The sequence below is a fragment of the Miniopterus natalensis genome, chromosome 11 (genome assembly GCF_054644295.1).
Source record: "Miniopterus natalensis isolate mMinNat1 chromosome 11, mMinNat1.hap1, whole genome shotgun sequence".
NCBI lineage: Eukaryota > Metazoa > Chordata > Mammalia > Chiroptera > Miniopteridae > Miniopterus > Miniopterus natalensis.
This window is the reverse complement of record NC_142091.1, coordinates 36,775,645-36,803,538: the sequence shown is the minus strand read 5'-3', so window position 1 is coordinate 36,803,538 and position 27,894 is coordinate 36,775,645. Positions and strand designations below refer to the sequence as shown.

The window sequence follows — 27,894 nt, the reverse complement described above, 5'->3', positions numbered from 1 at the left end:
GAGAGCTATTGTTTATTGAGTGCTACCATGTGCCTGGCACTATGCTCATTGTTACACAGACTAGTCTTCCCAGCAGCCCCACAAATTAGGGATTATTGTCTGAGTTATAAGGAAAATGAGCTCAGAAATATTAAGTAATTTGCCCCAGGGTTACACAGTTATTAAGAGGCAAAGCCAGGATTATAACCTAGATTTGTTTGTCTCCTGTCACCACTGTTTTAACAAACTAGTAAATGAAAATAAAGAAATAAATAAGTACACATTTCAGGAGTGCCAGGGACCTTGTAGTTTTAGATTATTTTGTGCCTAAATAATAAGTAAATATTCCTATAACTTTTTTTAACTGAAGCCAGACAATAATCATCTACCTGAAATCTGTTATTTTACTTTTTATTTATTTTAAACAGAGATGTCAGACTTTATATATTTATTTATTATTTATTATTTATTATTTATTTATTTTTAAGAGAGAGGAAAGGGGAGAGAGAGAAAGAAACATTGTTTGTTTTTCACTTATTTATGCATTCCTTGGTTGATTCTTATATGTAGCCTGACCAGAGATCAAACCTGCAACCTGGGCGTATCACAACGACACTTGAACCAACTATGCTACCTGTCCAGGGCTGAAATCTGTTTTTTAAAATAAATTCCAAAACCACATTATTGTGCCTTGCTTTTCTACAGACCAGCTGAAAGTAGACATACTAAAGTGGATGTTACAGGAGAGGACAACCTTCAGCTCACCTCCCTGTTTATTATAGCTTGAAGCAATGTCATTATTTAGAAAGATTTATTGACAGTGTAAAAAATGAAGTTTATATGAAAAATAGTTTTTGTTTGCCTTTAGAAGAGAAAAATCCACAAAAAAACAAAATTTGGAAAATGAGGTTTATTTTTGTAAGTTTATGACCATCAATTTTCCATTTTAGACCTATTTGACATTGTTTATATAAGAAAAGTAACAAACTATTCATATAATATCTCATGCTGTAATTTCTATGTGTTTTTCCAGTAATAAATATTTTCTTCTCTGTGTAGAAGGGTAATGTTTGCTGATAGGATGGGAGGTAGAATTAAAGCTTATAGCTATGCCTTATATCCTAGGCTTAGAGATTAAAAATCAGAATAGAGAAGTGAAGAAGTAGGAGAATGCTAGGGTGAAGTGGATAAGCAACCTGAAGGTAGAACATATTCATTAATTCAACAGGTGTCCACTGTGTACCTTCTCAGTACCAAATTCTGAGCTGGAAGTTGTAATTAAAAAGACATTAGAGTAATAAGACTTTAAGATCTAAAGTCAGACAGACCTGGATTCTAATCAAGTCTCTCCACTTACTAGCTGTATACCCTGGACAAGTTACTTAACTTCTTTGAGCTTTTTAAGTGCCAGGCCTTGTACTAGGCACAAGAGATATATTAGCAAATGAAATAAAGAGGTCCCTGCTCTTGAAGAGCTTATTATACTACCTAAAATTGGTATAATAATCTCCTAAAGTTGTCTGAGGATTAAATGAGATATGAATATAAAAAACCTTTAGCACATAGTAAACACTCAGTAAACATTAACTAATATTAATATAGCAAGGCAAATAAGGTATGGCTGCTGATCTCAAGATGCTCACTGGTCAGGAAAATAGGCATGTAACAAAAATATTTGTAGTATATATGTCTTGTAATAAATATGTAAAAGTGGTGCTTATGTAGAGAAGGGCACAGTCTGTCTTAGATGACTCGAGAGGATTACAAAGTACATCTATTCCATGTAGCTAAATTATTACTTACTCTAGTCTTAAAAAGCAAGGTAGGTAAAATGGCCCACTATTGTGATGCAATAGTATTTCTTGCTGTTGTAAAGCTTTATTTAAAGAGGCCTTTGCCTCAAATATCTAATCTAGAATATCCTATGCTGATCTGCTAAGTAATTAGAAGAGAAACTATCTATATATATGGCTTTAAAAAAAATCTATCCATATTTATTTTCTGGATATCATTCTTAAAAGAAAACTGCTTTTTCTGAGATTCTTCTATTTGTCAAAGTTCGGAGTATTGCTTGCATTCTTTCGTATAACTGTTGATGTTCTTTTTTTTTTTTAAGGTCTTTTATTAAAACAATGCTTACAAATAGTTCACATGGCTTCTGTGTCTTTCTCCTACATCTCCCAGCTCAGAGGCAGCACTTGGCCTTTCCTTTGTAACTGATGCCTTCAATCCTGGTGTGGAATGGGCACAGGGAAAAGTGGCAGGTCCTTCCCTTTTTGGAACATTGGTATTCTGAATACCTGTGGCATAGTCCCGTAAGAAGGCCAATGCCTGGGGCCATCTGGGAGAAGAGTAGGCAGACAGGTAGCAACAGAACGTACAAAACCCTCATGGTGGTGCCTGGCTTGGCTGGGATGGCAGGAGGAGGAGAGGCTGCTTGGTGGCTAAGCCCACAGGCTTCTAACTGCTGATGTTCTTATGTATAGAAACTTAGAAAAGTTATTTTGGAATTCTTAAGTGGAAAATTGTTTTGGAATTTGTGACGATTTAGAACAACATTTAAGATCTTAAAAATAATGGAAAAGGAGGGAAAAGCAACGTTGTCCAATCTAAAGAAGCTCTGGCTTGAGAGTTTGGAATCTTGATTTCTATACCACTTTGACTTCTTGCCACTTTGTTTGCCATGGGCAAATTTCTTGCCATGACTATTCTTCAACTTCCTCACCTGTAAAATGTTCAAAAAAATAACTATTAGTTCACAAGAATAATATAAAAATAATTAATATAATAAAAACACAAGGCAGTGAACACAGTACAGTTTGATACTAAAAGTATATATTAAAATGTAAGGTGATACACACATTTTTGCCTGTGATAATAACAGAAAGCTTCTGAAAGGAGATATTTGAGTTGGGCCTAGAGAGGTAAGTAGTGATATACTGTTAGAAGGAAGGAGTCAATAAATACTTTAAAAATATCTGCCACAACCAGGATGATTGTCTTACTAATTAGATTAGCTTCCCAGAGGGAGGAATTACTGATAACAGTTCTGCTTTACCATATTAAATATAAGGTGATCCAAACATCTTCAAAAGAGAGCCAAATACTATCTATATAATTTGATAGTCTTGCAAAGTGTAAAGTATACACTTTGAATAGCCACCACACTCAATAGAAACACTCATGTATCTTAAATAAGGAAACAAAAAAAAGCATATATGAAGTAAAATATTTAAAAAGTTATGCCTGGCTGGCGTGGCTCAGCAGTTGAGCATCAGCCTATGATTCAAGAGATTGAGGTTCAGTTCCTGGTCAGGGCACACGCCTGGGTTTCTGGCTTGATCCCCAGCAGGGGGCATGCAGGAAGCAGCTGATTGATGACTCATCATTGATGTTTCTATCTCTCTCTCCCTCTCCTTTCCTCTCTGATATCAACAAAAAAATATATTTTCAGAAAATAAAAAGTTAGTGAACCCTCTTTAAGCAGCTAATTAACAAATCAATACTTGAATATCTCAGATGTCATTTCATCTAATGTCTCAAAGAGTACTATTGCTTAAAATCTTCCTGCCAAAGTGATGTCTCCTCAAGATTGTTTCTAGACAGGAACTTAAACAGATTTGTTTAAATTTTATTATGTTCCATTTGTGCCATTTCATTACAAATTAGAGATGTAAGGAAACTACTGTGTAAGCACACTTGGAAAAGAAGCTGACATTTTTAAATATCTGTTACATGCTAAATATTGTATATTCTTTCATATAGTTTATATGGATTTACTTACCTATTATCTTAAAAAATCAAACCTGTATAGAAATTATCATCTTCATTTTGTAGGTGAGATAACTAAGAGTCAGAAAGGTTAAGTAATCTGTCCAATTTTTTAAAAAAATATATTCTTATTGATTTTAGAGAGAGAGGGAGAGAGAAAGAGAGAGAAACATTGATGCGAGAGAGAAACATCGATCAGCTGCCACCTGCATACCCCATAGCCCTGGCTGGGAATCGAACCAACCTTTCCCCAAGGATATTTTTTCCATTGCTTTTCAAAGAGGGGGGGAGAGAGAGAGAGAGAGAGAGAAACAGATGTTAGAGAGACACATCGATTGGTTGCCTCCTGCACATGCCCCAGTGAGGCAGGGATCAAGCCTGCAACTGAAGTACGTGCCCTTGGCTGGAATCAAACCAGGGACCCTTCAGTCTGCAGGCCAGTGCTCTAACCACCAAGCCAAACCGGCTAGGGCTTAAACCGACCTTTTGGTGTGTGGACTTTGCTCAATCAACTGAGCCACACTGGCCAGGGCTACCCAATGCTTTTCATCTAGTTAGCGGCAGAGCTAGATGTTGTACCCAGGTCTTTTTAATTTCAAAGTTGATATGTCTTCCATGTGATGATGCCCCTGTAGCAGATTACTTTGGAATCTAATTTATTATTGGAAAAATACATTTTTTTAAAAGAATGAAAAAATGCTGTTTAGATTTTAGTGCAATGATGAACTTACTAGAAAGAAAGTTAAGATTAAATATGTAAAATTTAAGTATAGCTATGCTTTACTTGAGGTAAACTAGAATTCAGTTATCCACTTTAAAAACTACCCAAAGTCAAAAATAAGTGAAGTACTTTGGGAATAAAAAGAGATTAAGTAATATCTATAGAAGGATTTCAGGAAGGCTTCACACAGGAAATGACATCTGAGCACAATTTATTTGACTGTAGAATTCTTTCTCATAGAGTATCTCTTAGCATCTCCCAGCACAGTAGTATTCTGGGTAATATTATTTGGAAAATCCTGTGCTAAAATACAAGCTCCTGCATAACATGAGAAGAGAAAGGAAAACTGGAACCAAATTGTGAAGCACTGGATGTCAGGCTAAGGCTTAGATCTTATGCTTTTGCCATTGACAGAGGCATGACGTAAGATTTATTTCAGATAATTTTGGCAGTTTTATGTAGGATGAATTAGGATTTTAAACCAGCTCTGAATATCTGTAAAAACTATATTTTTACCACCAATAGACCTCATTGCTTTATGAGACTTGTGTCATTGTTTTATAGTTATATTGCTAAATGTAATATCTACATTTAGCTTGTTAGTATTTAAGCTAGCATTTAATTATGTAGGAAGCACCAACCTTATCATGTAAGAATAACTTATATTAAGTCCCCAAATAAAGTGCCTCTTACATCCTCGTTTGACTATGATTATAGGAAGATGAAACCACTGTCACCTCGTTAAGTCCCTTCATTTTACAAATGGGAATCCAAAGCCAAGATAAATGAAGTTGTTCAAGGTTATATAGTGAGGCAGTAATCAGATAATAGAAAATCTAGATCCCTTTGCTTTTTCTGTTAGAGTTTCTTTACTATTCTTGAACAGTTGATTGTCGTTAATACAATGAGTGAATCCATTACAAACTCCAAATGCCTAAATCCCTTTCCATATATGAGATGACTCATATAGCGAAACCAACTGAGGCACACTGGCCAGGGCAATTTTAAAAGTTTTTAAACTTAAAAAAGGAACAAATAAGAAAGTGACAGACAAGCAAATGTAAAAATAGGTTTGAAAAATAGACATCAAATAACCAGTAAACATAACATACAATGTTCAACCATAATCAGGGAAATACATATTAAAAACCACATAGATTAACAGAAACTTAGAAGCCTGACTGCTATGTGTTGGTGATTATGTGGCACAAAAGAAACACTCATACACATTGGTTGGAGTCAAAATTGGTATAACCACTTTTGAAAACATTTTAGCATTTTTTAGTAATTTCGATAATATGTATATCCTCTGACCCAGCAATTGCATTCCTAAGTACATACCCTAGGTAAATTTGTGTAAATGTGCACTAGGATATGTGAAGAAGAATGTTCATAGCAGTGAAATTGGAAATAACCTGAAGATGTTCATCAGCACAAGAATGGGTAAATTGTGGCATTTTTATCCAATTAAATAGTATATAACATAAAAAAATGAACGAACTAAGGCTACATACACAACATAACTGAATTTGAAAAGACAACACAAAAACAAATGTATGCAATATTATTCTATTGTAAATTCAAATTCTATTAAAATTCAAAAACCAAATATTTAGGATTGCATATTTAGGAGACAAGTTTAAGTTAGTAAATATGTAGAGAAAAGCAAGAAAATGTTTATTATAAAAGTCAGGAAAATGGTTTCCTCTAAGGAGGAGGGAAGAGGGTTGCACTGGGAAGAGATACATGCAGCACTTCTAGGTATTAACCCGGATCCATTTCTTGCCATGAATGGTACTCTCCCAGCTGTTGACTTTGTAAGTATTAGTTAAGTATTCATTTATGTCCTATGCAATTTTTTGTATTTAATAATTCACACTTTTAAAAGTTCAATTTTTCCACTAGGTTCAATTTTCTAGCTAGTAGTACTTACACAGGGCCCCATATAGGAAAAAAAGAGGTTAGTTGATGGAGCCAAGTCTAGGAAGATGTGGAAGCACATTTGTAAAATAAAGAACCCAAATTAGATTAAATTCAGTCAAGAAGAAATGGGCACCACTTTCTTTGGAGACTAGGAATGAGAGAAAGAATGCAGTGAGAGGACCCATATATGAATACGGAAACATTTAGGAGAGTTTAAAAGAGGAGTTCATAGTTATACTGTTATAAAATGGAAAGTAGAATAAGTTGCTGAAAGTAAAGTTAAAGAGAAGGGAAGGACCTAGGGAGTGTGAGGCAAAATTTCAGCATTTGTTCAGGTTTCAGCAGATACTTAAAATTTCACATAACCACAGAACTAAAATTGACATAGGATTTCTGATAACTGGTTATTTACAAGAAGGCTCTGAATTTTTCCTCAAGGGTTAGCGTGACTCTTAGTTATATAATTACATATTTTGAAAAATTTTTTAAAATGTGATGAAGGATAATAAATGTTTACATTGAATTGAGAGGGCTATTTTTGTAGGCAAAATGTCCTTCCTTTGCCAAAAAATAATGATTTTACTAACATCATTTTTTCTTTTCTTATTTAGGTCATGTATGGAATGTTGGTCTTCACATTAGTACTTCGATCTATTTATATTGTTACATGGTAAGTAGTTTGGATCATGAACACTATGATTAGAGTACATTCAGATGGTAAATCTATAGCCTAAATTGAAATAACACATAAAACCCAATTCCAGCAGGGATGTTCATTGAAAACTATAACCCAACATTTATTATGGTATAATCACAAGGAATACTAGTCCTTTAAGCAAGTCATTAGCATCATGTGAAAACAAGAGGTCCAGAATTAAAGAAATTTGAGCAAAACTATGTCTTATGGCCTCTTTTTGTTTATAATGTACAAGTATATTAAAGGCTTTTAAAAATTCTAGAGTAAAAAAAATTTTTGTTTCTCAAACACCTTTTAAGGAAAGCTATTAATGTCACACAAAAATCAAGTGTTCCAGAAATATTTAGGAAAAGTTATAATCTTTATAGAGTTTATGAAGATTAAATAAGAAATATTCATATGAGTACCTTACATAGGGCCTGGCCATACAGTAGGGACTCAATAAGTAAATGGTATGATTTAGTTTTATTCTTTTAATTAAAATTTTATTTTGAGGTAATTGTAGAAGTACATGCATTTGTAAGAAATTGGTACCCTTTATCAATTTCCTGCAATGGTAATGTTTTTCAAAACTATAGTACAATATTACAACCAGGATTTGACATTGATAGAGTCAAGATACTGAACAGTTCTGTTACCACTCCCTATGTTGACCTTTTATAGTCATATCTACTTCCTTCCCACTGGTGCCTTTACCCCCTATTCTTAACCCCTGGCAACCACTAATCTGTCCTTCATTTCTATAATTTTTTTATTCAAAGAATATTTGTTATATAAATTGAATCATATAATGTATGAAACCTTTGGGATTGGCCTTTTGCACTTAGCATAATTCACTGGAGATTAATATAAGTTGTTGAGTGTGTCAGTAGTTTATTCCTTTCTGTTGTTGAGCAGTATTCCACGATAGGGATATCCCACAGTTTAACCATTCACCTGTTTAATGACACCTGGATTGTTTCCAGTTTTTTACTATAATGAATAAAGCTGCTATGAATATTTGTTTACATGATTTTATGTGAATATAAGTTTTTATTTCTCTGGAATAAATGCCCAGACTGGAGTTGTTAGGTTATATTGTAGTTTTATGTTTAGTTTTTCCTAAAACTGCCAAACTGTTTTCCAGAGTGGCTCTACCATTTTACATTCCCACTAGTTGTGTATGAGTGACCCAGTTTCTCTGCATCCTTGCAAACATTTGGCATTGTCACTGTTTTTTATTTCAGCTATTCATAGGTGTATGTACTGATATCTCATTGTGGTTTTAATTCTCATTTCCTTAATATCTAATTATATCGAATACATTTCCATGTGCTTATTTGCTATCTGTATATCCTCTTTGGTGAAATGTCTGTTCGAGTCTTTACCCATTTTTTAATGGGATTGTTTCTCCTTTTTTTCCAGTTCAGTTTTGAGCTTTCTTTATATATTCTAGGTACTAATTCTTCGTCAAATATGTGGCTCACGCCCTGGCCGGGTCACTCGTTTGGAATGTCTTCCTGTGTACCAAAAAAGGTTGTGAGTTGAGTCCCTGGTCAGAGCACATACCCAGATTTTGGGCTTGATTCCCAGTCAGGGAACGTACAGGAGGCAACCGACCAAAGTTTCTCTCTCCCTCTCTTCCTCTCCCTCTCTCTCTCCGCCTTCCTCTCTCTTAAAAAAAAAAAATCAATACAAACATATTCTCAGGTGAGGATTTAAAAAAAACCAACTGTGGCTCACAAATATTTTCTTCCAGTCTGTACCTTGTGTTTTCATCCACTTCACAGGGTCATTCACAGAACAAAAGTTTTTAATTTTTTTTTTTTAAATATATCTTTATTGATTTCAGAGAGAGGAAAGGAGAGGGAGAGAAAGAGATAGAAACATCAGTGATGAGAGAGTCATTGATCGGCCCAAGCCTGCAACCCGGGCATGTGCCCTGACCGGGAATCGAACCCCAATCGCCTGGATCCTAGGTCGACGCTCAACCGCTGAGCCACGCCCGGTCAGGCAAAAGTTTTAAATGTTGATGAAGTTCAGCTTAACAATTTTTTTTATGGGTCATGCTTTTGCCAAATCCTAGATTTTCTCCTATGTTTTTTTCTAAAAGTTTTGTATAGTTTTGCATTTCACATTTAAGTTCATTATTTATTTTGGGTTAGTTTTTGTTTAAGATATGAGGCTTAGGTTGAGGTCTGTTTTTTGCCTATGGATGCCCAACTGCTCCAGGATCATTGGTTGAAAAGGCTATCTTTATCTACTGAATTGCTTTTACACCTTTCTTACAATTTATTTGGGTATATTTGTGTGGATCTATTTATGGGTTTTTTAATCCTGTTGCATTAATCTATGTGTATCTCTTCACCAATGCCACACTCTCTTATTTGCTGTAGCTGTATAATTCCTCTACAAATCATATAGTCATGGAGGCTAGTAGTCAAAAATCAAGCTGTCAGTAGGGCTATGCTTCCTCTGAAACCTGTATGGGAATCCATCTTTACCTCTTCCTAGCTTTTGATGGTTTGCTGGCAATCTTTGGCATTCCTTGCTTTTTACTTGCATAATTCCAGTCTCTGCCTTTGTCATGACATGTATTCTCTTTGTGTCTCTGTGTCTTCACATGTCTTTATAAGGACATCAGTCATATTGGATAAAGAGCCTACTGTACTCCAGCACAACTTCATCCTAATTATATCTGTATTGATTCTATTTCCAAGTAAGGTCACATTCTGAGGTACTGGTGTTAGGACTTCAACATATCTTTTTTGAGGGGAAACAATTCAACCCATAACAGTGCCTTTTCCCTGTCCCATTTAAAATATATTAAATATTTTCTCTACATGCATTTATAACTTCAGACAGTATTATGATTTTTGCCCCAACCATAAAACAATATTAAAACTCCAAAGGAGAAGGAAAATGCATTATATTTACCCACATTTTTACTCTTCTCATTTGTCTTCTTTCTTAATATTCTAAAATTCTTTCTCTCATTTACTTTCTGTTTAGAAAACTTCCTTAGCCATCCTTTTAGGGTATATATGTTGGTGACATAATCTCTTAGCTTTCCTTCATCTGACACTGTCTTGGTTTCTGTTTTATTCCTAAAGGATATTTTCACTGGATACAGTATTCTAGGTTAACAGTTCCTTTTTTTCAGAGCTTGAAAAATGGTGTGCCACTTCATTCTGGCCTCCCAAGTTCTCTGACAAGAAATCCTGTCATTCAGATTGTTTTTCCCCTATAGTATAGGTAAGGTGTTTTTTCTCTTTCACTGCTTTCAAGATTTTTCCCTTGTCTTTAGTTTTCAGAAGTTTGACTGTGATGTGTCTTGATGTGGATTTCTTTGAGTTTAACTTGTTTGAGGTTGGCTCAGCTTCTTGAATCAGTGGGTTTATAGTTCTTTAATAGTTTTTTTTTTTTTTTGGAGGTGGGGGTACAGATTTGAAAGTTTTCTGCCGTTATATCATCAAGTACTTTTTCAGCCCCATCCTCTTTCTCCTCTTCTTCCAGGACACCAATAACATGAATGTTAGATTTTTAGTCCCACAGGTCCCTGAGTGCCACCTTATTACTGGCAAATAGTAGTTGGTGTTTAGGTTCCTCCTAGGCCTCTTTTGGCACACAGTGGAGAAAAGAGCTCCTCATTACTGCCGGGCTGGGGTAGAATTCTCATTTTTTTTACTAGGCCTTCCTGATTCCACCCTGGTTGAGAGGGGCAGAAGTGCCTAATTATTTCTCACCATGTGACCTCCACTGACACCTCAGTGATATGACCTTATCTCTCTGGCCAGTGGTGAAAGTTCTGACTCTCCAATACGTCTCCTCTGACATACTACTCTGACACACCATGGTAGGGAGAGAGAAGAACACTTTGTTGTCACATGAGGATGGAAGTCCAGGCTTCCCATGTGGTCTCCACTAACACTGCAGGGAGTAGGGAGCTCATTACTGTTGGATGGGGGTGAAAGTCCCAGCCCCTCCCTACTTGCCCTTAGCCTGGAAGGAGCTTGGGGTACTTTCTTACAGTCTGATGAGGAGGGAAGTCTAGGCTCCCAATCAGACTGTGCAGCATGGATGGGGGGGTGCGACCATCATTTTTTCTGTGGTGTTTGGCTATCGAATATGTAATTTTTATTTCTTGCTAGGCTGCCTCTTTCCTGGTCCTTTGGCTAGAGAGAACAGGCTTTTTAGTTGGGCTATTTTTCTTTGTCTGTGCTTAGAGGCAGTTCTGGGTTCCTAGGTTTTGCAGATCTAAGTCTGGAAAAATGAGGCAAAAAGAAAACACATGGAACTTATTACTGTAGCATTACTAAGGTCCAGAGTCCCTAACCAGTCTGCTTTCTTCTCTTAATCTTTCAAGGTCTCCTTATGTTTGTTTATATATAATGTTCAGAGCTTTTAAATTGTACTTAGTGGGAAGAATAGGGAAAAGTATGCCTGTTTCATCTTCCCAGAAGCAAAAATCCCCAGTTTGTTCTGTTTTTAATCCAGGCACTTTAGGGAAATGTAAAGAAGCAAAAACAAAAACAAAAAACCCCCACAAAACAGTCCTTACCTAAAATCAGGTCTGGTAGATAGGATACCAATACTTTTAGAAACACAAATGACAGACCTATAAAAAGTATGTAACAGTGTAAGTCCTATGAAATAAAAACATCTTTTTTCTACCTACCTTGCCACAGCTTATTTCTTATATCAACATTTGGTGATTATCTTATTTAGTACTGTTCATTGTTTACTTATCTGTCTGCCCAACTACATTATAAGTTTCTTGAAGTCTTATTATCTTGGTAACCCCTGGAACTCAGAATAATGTTTGTTAGTAAAGATTTTTAAGTCAAATCGAATCTCTAAAACTTTTGTTTCTTTTAATGTTTGACAAAATATCTGAAAATCTCTCTTGTAACAAAACATCTAGAAATTCTGGGTAAATTACAACAAACGTCATTTTTTTTTTTTTTTTAATATATCTTTCTTGATTTCAGAGAGGGGAAGGGAGAGGGAGAGAGAGAGATAGAAACATCAGTGATGAGAGAGGCATCATTGATCTGCCTCCTGCACACCCCCTACTGGGGATTGAGCCTGCAACCCAGGCATGTGCCCTCATGGGGAATAATACCTCTACCTCCTGGTTCTTTGGTCAGTGCTCAACTGCTGAGCCACACCCGGCAGGGCCAAACGTCCTTTTAAATTCATAGCTGAGCTCAAAAGAATGTAAAGAAAATTCCAGAGCATCAGATCCAAAGAAGGGGCTTCAAAGTAGACTGACAAATGAGTTCTGAGATCATGATCAACTTGAAGGTATTTGCAGGTACCGGGAAATCAGAGTCTTAGGTTTGTATAGCTTCAAGAGAGATGAAAGACAAAGCTTTTGGCATGTTTCAGATGGGCACTTGGAACTGTTTCCCCACCACCACACACATGTAGACATAAGGCCAGAACCATCAAAGAGATAAACTGTTAGTGAAAGGCTGGGTAGAAAAAAATTTGCCCTTCAATAACTTGTTTTTCATCTTCAGTTTTAGGTAGGGAAAATGACTATCCTGAAAATTTGTAATCACTATTCTGCATTCACACAGATTTGGGATTCAAATGTATATAACCCTCATTGTCTAGGAAACCTCAAAGTGTAAAATTAACCTCAAACTAATCCAGCTTTTATAGAGTCCCAGCATATCTTAGAGAAGCAAGAGCAAATTATCTTCTAAGAAATGTACCCTTAATGTATGCCTCTCAAGATTTTAACAAATTGGTGATCAAACATGTGCACACAATTAATAATTCCAAATCTAGAGGAGGAAACAAGCTACCATAAGCAAAAGTCAGAAGAAAACAGAAAACAGCAGAAATAAACCTCCCAAATTGGATGCTGAAACAGAAATAAGTATTTTAAAAATATTTATGAAATAAAAGATAAAATGAAAAGTTGACCAAGGAACAGTAGATTATCAAAAATGAAGTTGAAAAAGAATTAAAGAACTTCTTGCATTTAAAAAAATCATTGAAATAAAAAACTTAATGGATAAATTAAAAGTAGATTAGACAAAAAAAAAGTAGATTAGACAGAGTTGAAAAGACAGTTATTTAAATTGGAAGGCAAGTCTAAAGATAAAGAAATAAACCATAAAGCTTCACAGAGAAACAACTCTAATTGCAGTTCCAAAGGGAGACAGTAGCAAAAATGGGGTGAAAAAGATACTCAAAGAGATAATAGGTGAGAAATTTCTAGAATTGATAAAAGGCATGACTTTCAGCTTTAAAAACAATTCCCAAGCAGGATAAATGAAAGGAAACATTTCTCAGGTATGGCGGATGTGATAGATTAGCTCTCTCAGCATCATTCCAGACCTCTTCAAGTGCGCCTTCCTATAATGTAGATGCTAAAAAGCTAAAAGCTTTATTTCCCATATTTCCTTTGCAGGTAAGGTTCCAGGTACATTCAAGTTCTGCCAATTACATGTATTCACATGAGACTGGAATTCAGAACCAACTCAAGCTGAGGGAGAGAAGTGGTAGTGTGTAAGGCATCCACTTACTGTTATAGGGTATACATATTATTGCTGTGGAACAAACAGGTGTGATAGCAGCTTCCTGGTTGTGAATTATAGCTAAAATGGTATGATGTTGAATGCAATGGTTGGTCCAGAGGCTTCTCAATTCTCCAGCTTCCTAAACGTGAAAAAGAAAAAAGTTCCTTGGCAAAATAATTCTGTGGTCATGTTCATAAATCATTCATGGAGAGCCTAAATCTTGCTCATTCAGTATTTCTGTGGAATTGAAAGCACTAAACTCTTTTCTGCTTTAAATAGAGATTATCTACGGTTGAATTCTGAAAAAACATACTAAAATTGCTGAAGTCCAAAGTCAAAGATCTTAAAAATCTGCAGAGATAAAAGACATATTACCAACAAAGGAATAATAGTCTACTGCAAACTTATCGACAGCAACAATGGAAACCAAAACACAGTAGACTGTTATCTTCAAAGTGCTGAGAGAAATTAACATCAACTTAGAATTGTATACTCAAATATCTTTTAAGGACAAATGTAAAATAAAGACATTTTAAGACAAAAATTGAGAAAGCTCAGAGATACAAGAAAGAACAGTGAAAGAAAAAAATAGTAACTTATTGGACTATCTTAACAAAATATTGTGACTGTTTAAAGTAATATCTAATTTGAAAGATTTTAAAAAATGGAACGAAAATGGTGGACATATGAGATACAAAGAGGATAATCTTAGTTATATAGTTTCTAAGGAGTGTTTTTTAATTTGGGGAGCGGGTGCTACAGTGATTAATTTTAGATTTTATGTGTGCATTTTTGGTAACCACTAAAAACAGTAATTGATTTTATAGTAACGTTCAAAAACATGAAGAAGTTAAATGGGATTATGAAAACTAATCCAAAAGAAATCAGAAGAAGGAGGAAAATAGAAGCAAAGAAAAGTCAAGACAAATATAAAGAGAAAATAAAGGAGTAGAAAGAATTCAAAATAGTAATCACAGTAAATGTAAATGGACAAAGCTAAGCAATTAAAAGATAAAGATTGTCAAACAGGAAAATATATTCAGCAATATATACTGCTCATAAGACACACAGTTAAAACAAATATGCAGTAATTTTGAAAGAAAAGGATATAAAAATATATACTACGCAAATATTGACTAAAAGGACTAGCCATTTTAATAAAAGGCAAACAATATTTAAGGCATTATTTAAAACAAATGTATTCATTACATTATTATTAAAAGATTCTGTTTACTAGAAAAAATGGCAATCTTAAATTTGTATGGAAATTTTAAAGCAAAAATTGTCAGAATTTTAAAAAGAAATGGATAAAAACATCATGCTGAGATATTTTAACACAGTAATTGACTAAAAAATATAAACAAGAGTTTAGGTAAAATTTGAGTAACACAATAACATAATGATCTAATACACTCAAAAAGTAAAGAATGCACAGTCTTCACAAGCATACCTGGAGTGATTGTTAAATGTATCCAATACTAGCTTTAAAACAGGGTTAAACAAACTCGTTCATAACTTGTTCTTCAACTATAGTACAGTTAGTTAAAACAGGATTAGTCAAAATAGCCCATATATTTGGCCCATATATATTTAAAACCACACTTTAAATACAAGTTAAAAAAGAAATCATAATAGAAATATTGAAATGCTTAGAATGGAACCATAATGAAAATACTACAAAATCAAAGTAGGATGTAGCTAAAGTGGATCTTAGGGGGAAATTTATAGCCTTAGTTGTTTACATTAGAAATAGAGAAACTGAAGAATAATGATACAAGCATCCAACTTCAATAATTAGAAAGTAGGTCAACAGAATAAACCCAAAGAGAAATAAAGAATGGGACCAATAAAGGCATAAACTAGAAAATAGGTGGATTACTGCTAACTGCCTTAACTAACCTAAGAAAGCCAACTCCTAAGCCAAGAACCTCCAGTTTCATCAGAGAATTTTCTCAAGTATTGGGCATTAACAGCAACAGGCATTTTGGAAAAGAAGATGCAGGAGGGATCTAAAAGAAAAGCTTTAAGAGACTGTTAAATTATTAGATCCCCTTGCCCACTCAATACCACTGAGCAACTGCAAAAGTCTAGAGGTTTATTCTCTGGAAAGGATGAACAATGTCTCTAGGTTGGATTTTACCAGGCACAATTGAGCATGTGAATACTATACTGAAATCAGGGAAGTTGGGTGACCTTATGCATTCTGAATGTTCAGTGCAAAGATCTATAGGAAGAAAATTGGAACAGGTCATTTGAACAGCCTGAAAGACTATTCTTAGCTTGCATGGCCCGTGTGCTGATGAAGTTCTTAACTCTTTCCTGTGTACCCTGCTACCTGGATAACCAGACATGCATTTCACCCCACAGAAGAATTTTGCTTTGAACTGCTGAGAGCTGAAGATTGGCCCTGGTAAGTAAGCTTAGAAGCAGAAATAGTATCCAGCTCTTATTGATCATACTCCTGTCACATCTCAGCACTCGTCTACACTGTAACCCTGCCAGGTGCCTTCCCAGTGTTAGGCCTTATGTTACCTGGAACTCATTCTTGCCTCCCCCAAATGGGGCTATGATAAACTCCCTGAAACAAATTCAAGACAGATTATGATTCTCTTACCCTCACCTTCTCTGAGAACCTTTATCATCAGGCTTGTGCTTTCCTAATGATTTTTAATCACCTTTTTCATTCATTTATATACAAATACTTATCATTAAAATAAAATATTTGAGAAAATCTATTCATGTCATTCATAATAATAAAAAAGCAAAATTACATAACAATAGACTTAGAGAAACCATTTAATATAATTCAACAGCTATTTATGATCTAAAACTAAACAAAATAAAACTACAAACTAGTAATAGAACTTTCCTAAGCTGTAAACTCTACAGCATCTAACACATTTAGTCATGAAATGTTTTAAAATTTTCTCTTTAAAACCAAGAATAAAAGAGCCCTTCCCCGGCTGGTGTGGCTCAGTTAGTTGGGTGTTGTCCCGTGTACCAGGAGGTTGCTGGTTTGATTCCCAGTCAAGGACACATGCCAGGGTTGCAGGCTCAATTCTCTCTCTCTCCCCTTTCCCTCCCTCTGTCTCTAAAAATCAATAAACTTTTAAAAAAAGGAGCCCTGGCCAGGTGGCTCAGTTGGTTGGAGTGTTGTGCACCAAAAGATTGTGGGTTCAATTCCTGATCGGGGCACATACCTGGGTTGCAGGTTCGATTCCTGGTCAGGGCACGTACAAGAGGCAACCAATCAATATTTCTCTCTACCTTCTTCTCTCTCTCAAAATATATCCTTGCATGAGGATTAAAAAAAATTTTTTTTAGCCTGTTCAGGCGTGGCTCAGTGGTTGAGCATCGACCTAGGATCTAGGAAATCGAGGTTGAGTTCCCGGTCAGGGCTCATGCCCGGGTTGCAGGCTCGATCCCCAGTCGGGGGACATATGCATGGCATCCGATCAATCACCCTCTCTCATCATTGATGTTTCTCTGTGTCTCCCTCTCCCTTCCTCTCTCTGAAATCAATAAAGATAACGTTTTTTAAATTTTTTTTTAAAGACTAAAACAAGGCTATATATGTTATCACCACTTCTATTCAACATTATACTGATGGAAGATCTATACAAACATAGTATTTGCAAATGACATGATCATGTACAGAAAATATCACAAGACATGTACCAAAAAACTAGAATTAATAAGTGAAATCCAGCAGGGTCGCAAGATTCAAGTCAATATTCAAAAATCATATTTTTATCTACTAGTACCAAACAGTTGGAAAGTGAAATTTTCAAGTGCAATTTACAATGGCATCAAAAAAATATAAAATGTTTTGGGGTTAAATTTAGCAAATATATGCAAACCTGTATATTGGAAATTATGATGATGGGGGTTTATTTTGTTTGGTTGGTTTTTTGTTTGGTTGGTTTTTTGAGAGAGAGAAATAAGACCTAAAGAAATGGAGAGATATATCATTTTTTGGATAGAAAACTCAATATTATTAAGATGTGAGTTCTTCCCAAATTGATCTATAAGTTCAGTGCAATCAAAAAATGTCTGCAAGCTTTTTAGTAAAAATTGAGAAACTGATTCTGAAATTTACATGGGAAGGCAAAGGATCTAGAATAGCCAAAACACTTTTTTTAAAAAAGAACAGTCAAGTTAGAGGACTTACCCTACTTGTTTTGCTCTGTGCTACACTAATTAAGACAATGTGGTATTGCTGTTAAGAATGCAATATAGATCAATGGAACATCCAAAAAACCCATCCTAAAATAGACCCATGCATCCATTATGACCTGCTTTTTAAATAAGCATTTAAAGTAATTCTATGGGGAAAAGATAATCTTTTCAAATTGTGCAGAACAGCTTGATTCTCTTATTTTAAAAATGAACTTAAACTCACACCATTACAAAAATTTACTAGAACTGAATCATATTCTTAAATGTAAAAGTTGAAGTTATAACAGCAGAAATCTTTTCAGGCTTGGTTAAGCAAAGTTATTAAATAGGACACACAAAAATGCAAACTAATGAAAATTGATAAATTGAACATCAAAATAACAGGCAAGTCACAGAGTTGGAGAAAATATATGCAAAATATATATCCAACAAGATTTACATTTAGAATATATAAAGAACTCTTACAGTGCAATAATAAGGCAAACAACAATTTTTTAAATGGGCAAAGATTCAACAAGCTATCAAAGAAGATATATGGATGGCAAATAAACACATGAAAGAATGCTCAATGACATTAGTCATTAAGGAAATGCAAATTAAAACCTCCAGAGATAGCACTACATACCCACTAGAACAACTAAAAAGGCTGATGATGTTACACCAAGTGTTGGTGAGGATGTAGAAAAAAAACATTCATACTCTGCAGTGTCTTAGAAAGTTTAACAGTCACCAGCCATGCAGTCCAGCCATTCCTCTCCTAGCTTTTTACCCAAGAGAAATGAAAGCATATGCCCATAAAAAGACTTATTTATGACTGGTCGTAGATGCTTTATTTGTTATAGCAAAAAACAAACAAATACTGGAAACAACGCAAATATCCACCAGTATTTGGACAGATAAATTGTGGTATATCTGTATAGTGGGGTACTACTTGGTAATAAAAGGAACTGAAGTATTGATACATATAACTACATGGATGAATTTCAAAATAATTATGCCAAATGGAAAAAAAATCACAATAAAGCTGATATACTGTATTCCATTTATATAACATTGTAAAAAATGCAAACTTTTGGAGGTGATGGACATTATTATCTTGAGTGTGGTGTTGGTTTCATGGATATATATGTATGTACTCATCAAATGTACACTTTATTTTTTTGCTTTACTGAAGTATTGATAGTGTTGAAGTATAGAGTAGTGTTTATTACATGCTTAAGTGAACAATCACTATTACATTACCTCATCAATATAACATTAGATCATGTGCTCTCTCACCTCCCCTTTTTACATAGCACGAACGCAATCAATACTGGGGAGTAAGATGCATACTTCAAAAGTACTCTTTAAAAAGGAAGGAGGGTCCAATACTGTACGATTAAATTTCAGTTTTATCTTTATGCTACCTAATTTGAACAACACATGCAAGACATTTTTGAAAGGAATACTTCTGGAGGAAAATATCTGACTGGAATCTTTGACCAGATCTGAACTACCACTCTGTTCTCTAACAAACGTCTAACAAAAAACAGAGAACTATGCAGTTAAAATGGGTTTTATAATAGTTTGTATTTGCACATAAATTCTGCCACATTATTCAGCACCACCAAAGTAAAATTCTTGAATCTTTCACCGAAAATGAAAAACCCATCTGTCACCTGTTCCCAGTAAAAAACTGATTTTTTACAAAATCAGGTGACTTAGTCAGATAGGAACTGAAGTGTGAAAGGTGGTCTTTCCAGATTGAGACAAATGTACACTTTAAATATATGCATTTTAATGTAAGTCAATGAAATCTCATTGCAGCTTTAAAATATACATATAAGCTGCTATTATTTTGAGTAACTCACCAAGCTTCAGTTTTTTTATCAGTGAAGTAAAAAGGATAATAACTGCTTCATGGGCTTATGGGTTTATTTGAAGATTTTATTTGTGTGTGTGTATGTGTGTAGTGTGTGTCTAATTTACTATAGTGTCTGATACAGAGCAGGTGACTCAATGTTAATTCTGTTCTACCACTCCCCTTGCACTTCTGTGGGACTGATGAAGTGCCTGGGGGCTTTTGAGTTGCCTTCTTGATATACCTAGCCAAGCCTTAGAAGCACGTTCTCTCCCAGTACCTTTTAATGGCTAATTGTAATAGGCAGATGTATTAGAGCATTTATTAGGTTTTGCTTTTAATACTAACAAAAACCTTTCTTTCTCAGGAAAGTGTTGACTTCAAGCTCTGATCATGACATGACTTGACAAAATTTAATTGTGTTTTTTTATTTTTCCACAGGGTTTATCCATGGCTTAGAGGACTGGGTTATACATCTTTGGGTATATTTTTACTAGGATTTTTATTATGGAACATAGATAATATCTTCTGTGATTCACTGAGGTAAGATACATTTTCAGTCTTTGAGAAATGTTTTTGGAAGCAATCTATTACTCAGAGTTTCATAGGCATATAGAATTATTAGTACCCTGAAGGGAATTTTTGCCATTGTTGAAATTAAAAAGATATGTACAATACAATAAAGTTAAATTCTGGGTAGACTTGTTTAAATTACCTAAAAAATTAGACCTAAGAATATTTTGTAACATCTGTAGGGATTTTTAATCAAATGTTGACTAGGTCTTTGAAATCTGCCTAATTTGCTTTACTGAAGACTTAATAATGCTTTGAAATAAGGATATGAAATACATGTATATAATTTTGTACTCTCATATAATTAATGCTATTTTATAAGAAAGGCAAGTGTTCCTTTTGTTTCATCTTGCAAGCAATTATGTATTAACTGGAGTTTGAATCTTGGGTCTCAGGACCCTAGTCTGTTACTAAAACACTATCTTTCTGGACCTCAGTTTTCATTAAAATGAACGTGTTAAATAAATTAAAATAGTGGGTCCTTCCAATTCAAAATTCTGTGAATTAACAGTTTTGCATAAACACGGAGGACAGAGGAATATATTGAACAGCAACACGGAGAGGCAATCAGCAAAATTTAGACAGTGGGAAATTTACAGGATGAATGACTTGGTCTCTGCAGAGGGGAGGAAAAAAAGGAGAAGAAACTACAGGGTATCCCAAAAAATGTATACAACACTTTAGCAGCTGATAGCTTAATTTTGAAAATGAAATGTATTTTAATAAACACTGCCTTTATAATTATTCAAAGTATGTGTATACATTTTGGGGGGACACCCTATAGATTAAGAGAGACTTAAGAGACATATCTACCAAGTGCAATGTGTTGATCTTTTTTGGATTTTGATTCAAACAAACCAACCTTAAAAAAAAAAGTTTATGAGATGATTGGAACTTTGGTAATTGAATATTTGATTATATTAAAGGATTATTGTCAATATTTTAGGTGTGAAAAATGATATTATGGTTATGTTTTAAAGAGGTTTTAATCTTTAAGAGATACATACTGAAATATTTAGAGATAAAATGATATAACATCTGGGATTTAAATAGGGATAGTGGGGAGAAGTGGATGAGAGTTTAGATGATATAAGATTGACCATAAATTATAATTATTGAAGCTGGGTAATGGATACATTATAATTTTGCCTACTTTTGCATGTTTGAAATTCTCCATAATAAAAAGTTAAGTAAGTGTAGACTTTAATGTGCATAAGCAAACAAGTAACACACCTTACTTAGAAACCTAAAATCTAATCAAGTGGCTCTGAATCGGTAATACCTATCAGAAACCCCACTGGAGCTGGCAATTGTCTCAAAATTAGATGGTAATTGTCTCAAAAATTCATGGGGATATCTATAAAAATAATTTGATGTTTTGTGTTGATTTTCCCCCCTCTAATAAATGAGAATAGTAATATAGTATACACTTAATCAAAAGATCTAGAATTTTAGACTTGGCTGCTCCACTAGCAGAGTGACTTGGACAATTCAATTAATCTCTCTGATGGAAAGAGACTTGACTGGGGATGTGAACACAGAATACAGTATACAAATGATGTATTATAAAATTGTATACCTGAAACCTATATAATTTTATTGACCAATGTCACCCCAATAAATTCAATAAAAAGCGGAGGAATCTCTCTGAATTTTTAGCTTCCTAATCTGTAAAACAAAGCTAATAATACCCACCTCAGAGACTCCCTATGAAATGAAATAATAGATACAAAAGAACTTTATAGACTGTGTGATGCACTTTTAAGGTAATGGTTGTATGCAGGGCATAGGAAAAGCATGTATGTAGTTCCATAAGTGCATGAATAGCTAAGTAGACCTGTGTTTCCCAAAGTGTTCTCCAGGAAACATTTGTTCCATAAGGTATTAATAGGATAATACCTAAATAAAGGGTAGGTAGGTTACCTGAAAAAAAAAATAAATGAAGGTAAACTCTTTTAATTACGGTAAGACTTCAGAGTTTTTAATCTGTTAATATGCATCACAGATCTCCAAGAGGGCAATAAACTATGTACTGTTTCCCACATTTATTTTGACCGGAGCCATTTTTCGTGGAGCTTTTGCTAGGAATACTATTCCTGAAAATACAATTTGGAAAATAATACAGCAGACTTGAGGAAATTAAGTAACTGCTATATTTGAGAATGGCATTTCAAAGTGCTCTAAGACTGTCAGCATTAGTTGCTAAATATATATCTATTTAAATTAACATGGTGATTTTTACCCCCTCTCCTCACAGGAACTTTCGAAAGAGGGTACCACCTATTATAGGTGTTACTACACAATTTCATGCATGGTGGCATATTTTAACTGGCCTTGGTTCTTATCTTCACATTCTTTTCAGGTAGGAAATAGACTTTTTAAATCTAGTATTACAATGTTGTTTTTTTCTGTATTCTTCAAATAGGATGTTGTTTAAGTATAAAATGTCAGATACAGAATCAGGAATTTATGTTCCATCTTTGCCTCTGCTACTGGGTGACCTTAAGCAATTCCCTTCCCCTCAGAAGCTCAGTTTTCTCAGCCTTAAAGTGAGACAGTTGTACTAACTAACCTCTGACACATGATCTACATTTTGATGCAAGTAGGATATAAACTTTTTTTAGTACAAGTAGAATGTAAATATTTCCATTTTTTGTTGATCAGCATCAAAGAATAAATTTAGGAAGAAAAGTGCCCAGATCCCCTGAGTAGGGGACTGGAAAATGTGAGTATCTGAAGTCCCTGGCTTAATTTGCCCCCTTCCCTAAAATAAATTGGTTGCCACTTTTCTTTCCCTGCTCGCCTAATAAAGAGTCTATTGGAGGTCAGCCATTAACAGAACAGTGGAATCAGAATTCTCTCGAATCACCCTACCCAAATAATACTTCCAAATCATTCTCTCCCTGCATCAGGTCATATTTTTCTTCAAAGCATTTATAACTAGTTATACATTTATTTGTTTACCTCCCCCAACTAGACTGTAAGGTTTTTTTAGAGCAGCTGGGACTTTATCTTATTCACTGCAACTCTCCCAAAAGGGTAGAATGATGCCTGTTACATAGTAAGCACTCATTATATATTGTTAAATGATTTAATGAATGAATGTGTACATATCGAGCTCTGTATTAGGGGATCAGGCTATGTTTAATTTTAAATTCTTCTCAAGAATTAAGAGAGCTGAAATATTTGTAGAAAGGGAAAATTTTTTTTCTTTCACCAATGTGAAAATTTACTTAAGTGAAATTTTTAGAATACCTTTTCAAAGTAACATTTGCATCTCACTTATCTGGAAACCAACTTGTTTAGGCAACCTGAATTATCTAAAATATAACTACCTGAGAATTATATGTATATTTAAAAAAAATTCTGTACAACTAAACAGGAATCCTCAATTCATGCTGCGAAGAGCTTAATCATGGAAGAGCTCTTTAAACTCTGGCTCTAAGTATATTTAATTTACTTTTTGTGACTTCTTACTACATTGGTTATTTGAATTCTCAGCCCATATCTTATGAGAAATATCTAATTTAAAAGGGAAGGGATATGGGAGAAAATGCTTGGGGAAATTGACATGATAGAAAAGGGAAAACAAGAATAACTATAAAGTGAACCCAAGAATGAAAAACCTAGCACCTTAACACTGCCCAGAAATCCCAAGGATCCCTGGCCAATGTGGCTCCGTTGGTTGGGTGTGTTGTCCCATGCACCGAAAGGTTGCAAGTTTGATTCTGGGTCAGGGCACATACCTAGGTTTCCAGTTCTCTTTCATATCAATGTCTGTCTGTCTGTCTATCTCTCTGTCTCTCTTCTTTTCCCTCTCTAAAATCAATAAAATCAATAAACATATCCTTGGGTAAGGATTAAAAATTTTTTTTCAAAAAGAGACCTGTAAAAATATCACATATTAGAATTATCAGGGATTATTAAAATAATGTCAGTTTCTATGCTTGAAGAAATAAATTTAACAAGTTCAAAGAAAAAGAAACTCTTCAAACAAATTTTTTAAAGAACCAAATAGAATCTCTAGAAATGAAAACTGTAGTAACCAAAATGCTAAACTCAGTGTACAGGACTAATAACAGATTAAACTCAATTGAAGAGAGAATCAATGAAGTAGAAAATAGATCAGGAAAAAGTTACTTAAATGCAGCAGAGACAAAAAATATGGAATTGAGGTGAAGAGAAATGGAAGATAAAGTGAGTGTCTGACATGTTTAATTGGAGTTCTAGAAAAAGAAGTAGGGAGGGGGAGGCAGCATATTTCACTTACTAATGTTACACAACAACTACAGATTTACTAGTTTAAAATAAACCAGTTTATTTTGCTCACATTTGTGTAGGTCTTGAATTTGGAAGGGCTCAACTAGGCAGTCCCCACATGGAGTCTCATAGGGCTGGTGTCAGATGTCAGTTCTGGGTGCAGTCATCTGAAGGCTCCAGCTGGAATAGATGTACAAGATGGCTCACTTACATGGGTTGTCATTTGATACTGGCTGTCATCTAGGAGCTGTGGCTGTAAACTAGAGCTGCCTACGCATGGTCACTTCATCCTCAATGTAATCAGCCTTCATAGCTGGCAGATGGCTTTTCCCAGAGGGAACATCTCAAGAGAACCAGGCAAAAGTAACAGGGCCTTTCCTAACCCAGTCTCAGTTCACATGGCGTCACTTCCACCATACTCTATTGGTCAGAGTCACAGATCTAAATAGAAGGGATGTAGATTCTATCTCTTGAGGGGAGGAGTACTGAAGAATTTAGAGTCTCCAAATTCAAGTCTGAAGAGGAGGCACTGCTCAGCTGGTGTTGGTGTCTGAGCTCAGAGGAGAGACCCCCATTGGGCTGAAACCCAGGCCTCTGAAGAAGGGTACTACTGCTCCAGGAACACAGTGCTGCTGCCACAGGGAGAAAGTGTTGTTGGGATGCTGTTAACAGGAACCACAAGCCAACAGCCCCTCATGAAAATAAAACAGGAAGAACTCCCTTCTTTCTCCTCCAGCTTTGCAGTGACTCTTAAATGTCCTCTATTAGCAGAGTATCTGGGAGCATTTGTCAATACAGAAGTGTGGTTTGTAGTGTCAGCTCCTGCATCACAAACAGAATATAGAGGGGTGGATTTGGAGCTGAGATACTATAACTTAATAACTGATATATCTGGTAAAATTCAACAAGAAGAAAAGAGGAAAACCATAAATAATCAGTATCAGGAGTGTAAAAGGAAACATTATTACAGATGCTACAAATATGAGAAGAAGATTTTTTAACAACTTTATGTGATAGGTACTTTTGTTTATGTTTGAAATTTTCTACAATAAAAAGTTTTAATTTTAAGCTCATAACCTCATCTGGGCTAGGCACTTGATATGTATTACCTCCTATATGATAGTCCTATAAGGCAGGTATTGTTTTATCCTTGAGGAAAGAGAAGCTCAGAAAAGTCAAGTACCTCATACATGATCTTTAGTGTGATTGCCTGGATTTGAGCCCAGAGTTTTTCTGTTTCCCAAACCAATCTAGGAAACCTTGGAAATCATCTAATATAACTTCTTCATTTGATGGTGAAGCAAACTGCAGCCCAGAGAGAAGTGATTTGCTCAAGGTCACTTGGCAGTTAGAGTATAATATGTTGGCTAATGGTTATACAGAACTTGAATTCAAGTCCTGTTTCTAGCATTTACTAGCTGTGTCACCTTGAATGGAATATTTGACCTTTCTGAGACCGTTTCTCATATGCAAAACAGGAATAATAATGCCCATGTAGTAGGGTTGTTTAAGAATGAAATGTGTGGCCCTAGCCAGATTGGCTTAGTGGTTAGAGAATTGGCCCTCAAACTGAAGGGTTCGATTCCAGCTAAAGGCACATACCTCGGTTACAGGTCAGGGTGTATTCGGGAGGCAACCAGTCAATGTGCCTCTCTCACATTGATGCTTCTATCTCTCTTTCTCTCTCTCTCTCTCTCTTTCTCTCTTTCCCCCCTCCCCTCCCCCCTCCCCTCCCCTCCCCTCCCCTCCCCTCCCCTCCCCTCCCCTCCCCTCCCCTCCCCTTCCCTCCCTCCCCCTTCCACTGCCTCTGAAAAGCAATGAAAAAATATCCTCAGGCAAGGATTAAAAAAAAAAATATATATATATATATATATATTTTTAAAGAATGAAATGTGTGCAAAGCCCTGGGTCCAGTGCTTGCCCCACTAGTATAGGTACTTAAGTAGTTGGCAGTGGTGGAGGTAACAGCAAGGGTTGGAATCCAGAGCTTCTCCACCCCAGTCCAAGTTCTTGCCTAAAGAAAAGGGAAAAGGTGGCAGCTTTCTTTTAGAGATTAACATCTGAAAAACTGTCAGAGGGGTTATATTTTAAGACAGTAGAGTATTCTTCATAATACTTGATACTCCCCTTTACAGTTCTCTTTTGGGGTACAGTGACATTATAGCCACATTAAATTACACAAATTCAACTATACATGCTCTATCACCTTTTCTTTCTCTTGTTTAAAAGAGAAAAATTTTCACGCTATAAAGTTATGTTTTGCATATGCACACATGATATACTATATTACTATTCAAATACATTTAAGTAGTGTGCTATACAAAAATTCGTATGCTGTATATTGTGGAAAGTTTTATGTTAACTTTACCTTTGCTATATGTACTGATTTTAGACTCTGATATCTTCAGAGGTCTAAAGTATACTTTAGAACTCATAGTATATTTTAAAGTATACTATGAAAAAAGCTCTGTTACCTTCCTGTTTGTTTTATACCTGTATTATAATCTGTAGAGCTCATATAACCATTTTCAAAATATTCTAATACTCTGCTTTAACCCTTACTACCATATATCTTCAAAGATGAAACTGGCAATTGTGATATGAATCCTATAAAACATGAATGAAATGCTCCCTACTAAACTGCAAACATCCTGAGGTCACAGTATGAGAGTTGATCATTTCTCTCTCCCTTAGCATCTTGCCAAGTGCTCTGCACAGAGTAGGCACTCAAAAAAAAACCAACATTGCTAAAAGAACAAAAGATATACCAGTGTTGCTTATTCTTTACATATACATAGGCATTAATGTTAAATTTGTCACTACTCCAGTTTGCATGGATTAAAAATCAGTCTAAAGAGCTTTCTCCCCTCCCCTTTTCTTTCAGTATATATACAAGAACACTGTACCTGAGATGGAGGCCAAAAGTAAAGGTAAGTCCACTTCATAGGGAGAAGGGGGTGTGTGTGTGTCTGTGTGTGTGTGTGTGTGTGTCTGTGTGTGTGTGTGTGTGTGTGTGTGTTGGGAGATGGGATATTGGAAAGATGGGATGGAGGAAGGGGTGGGGTGGAGAGGTAATGGAATGAGTACAAGTTTTGGAACCAGATGCTCTTGAATCTTAATTCTTCCACTTACTGCTCTGTGACCTTAGGCAAGACTCTTCTCTTTAAGCCTTAGTTTCTTCAACAATAAAATGGACTTGTTAATAGCTACATTGCAGAGTTGTTTTAAGGATATGAGATGATTTTAATGCCCAGCTCCATGCTTGACAAAGTAGATGCTTAATACATTTAAATAAATTAAGTAAGCATAGTTTCTGAGATCTGTTGCAAGCCTGGAAAAAATATATTGTGCTCTGGTACTACCTCCAGGACAACCACGAGCAAACCTACCAAGCACTATAGTCATAGCCCATGGGTTCTTTCTCATTTTTTTCAGG

At 35.2% G+C, this 27,894-nt stretch overlaps 2 protein-coding genes across 2 annotated transcripts in view; one reads left to right on the top strand and one right to left on the bottom strand.

The window, feature by feature from the left end:
• The window catches only part of ACER3 (alkaline ceramidase 3), an 87,114-nt gene that overhangs the window by 52,140 nt on the left and 7,080 nt on the right, over positions 1-27,894 (top strand). The window contains exons 7-10 of the mRNA XM_016196361.2: positions 7,006-7,064; positions 20,067-20,168; positions 22,456-22,560; positions 27,343-27,388. Coding sequence (XP_016051847.1) covers positions 7,006-7,064; positions 20,067-20,168; positions 22,456-22,560; positions 27,343-27,388 — 312 coding nt within the window. The remainder of the gene's footprint in view (positions 1-7,005; positions 7,065-20,066; positions 20,169-22,455; positions 22,561-27,342; positions 27,389-27,894) is intronic.
• LOC148091970 (beta-defensin 1-like) lies at positions 2,165-2,371 on the bottom strand. Its single transcript, XM_087821645.1, has one exon. It carries the CDS (start codon positions 2,369-2,371, stop codon positions 2,165-2,167), a length of 207 nt encoding a protein of 68 aa, XP_087677771.1.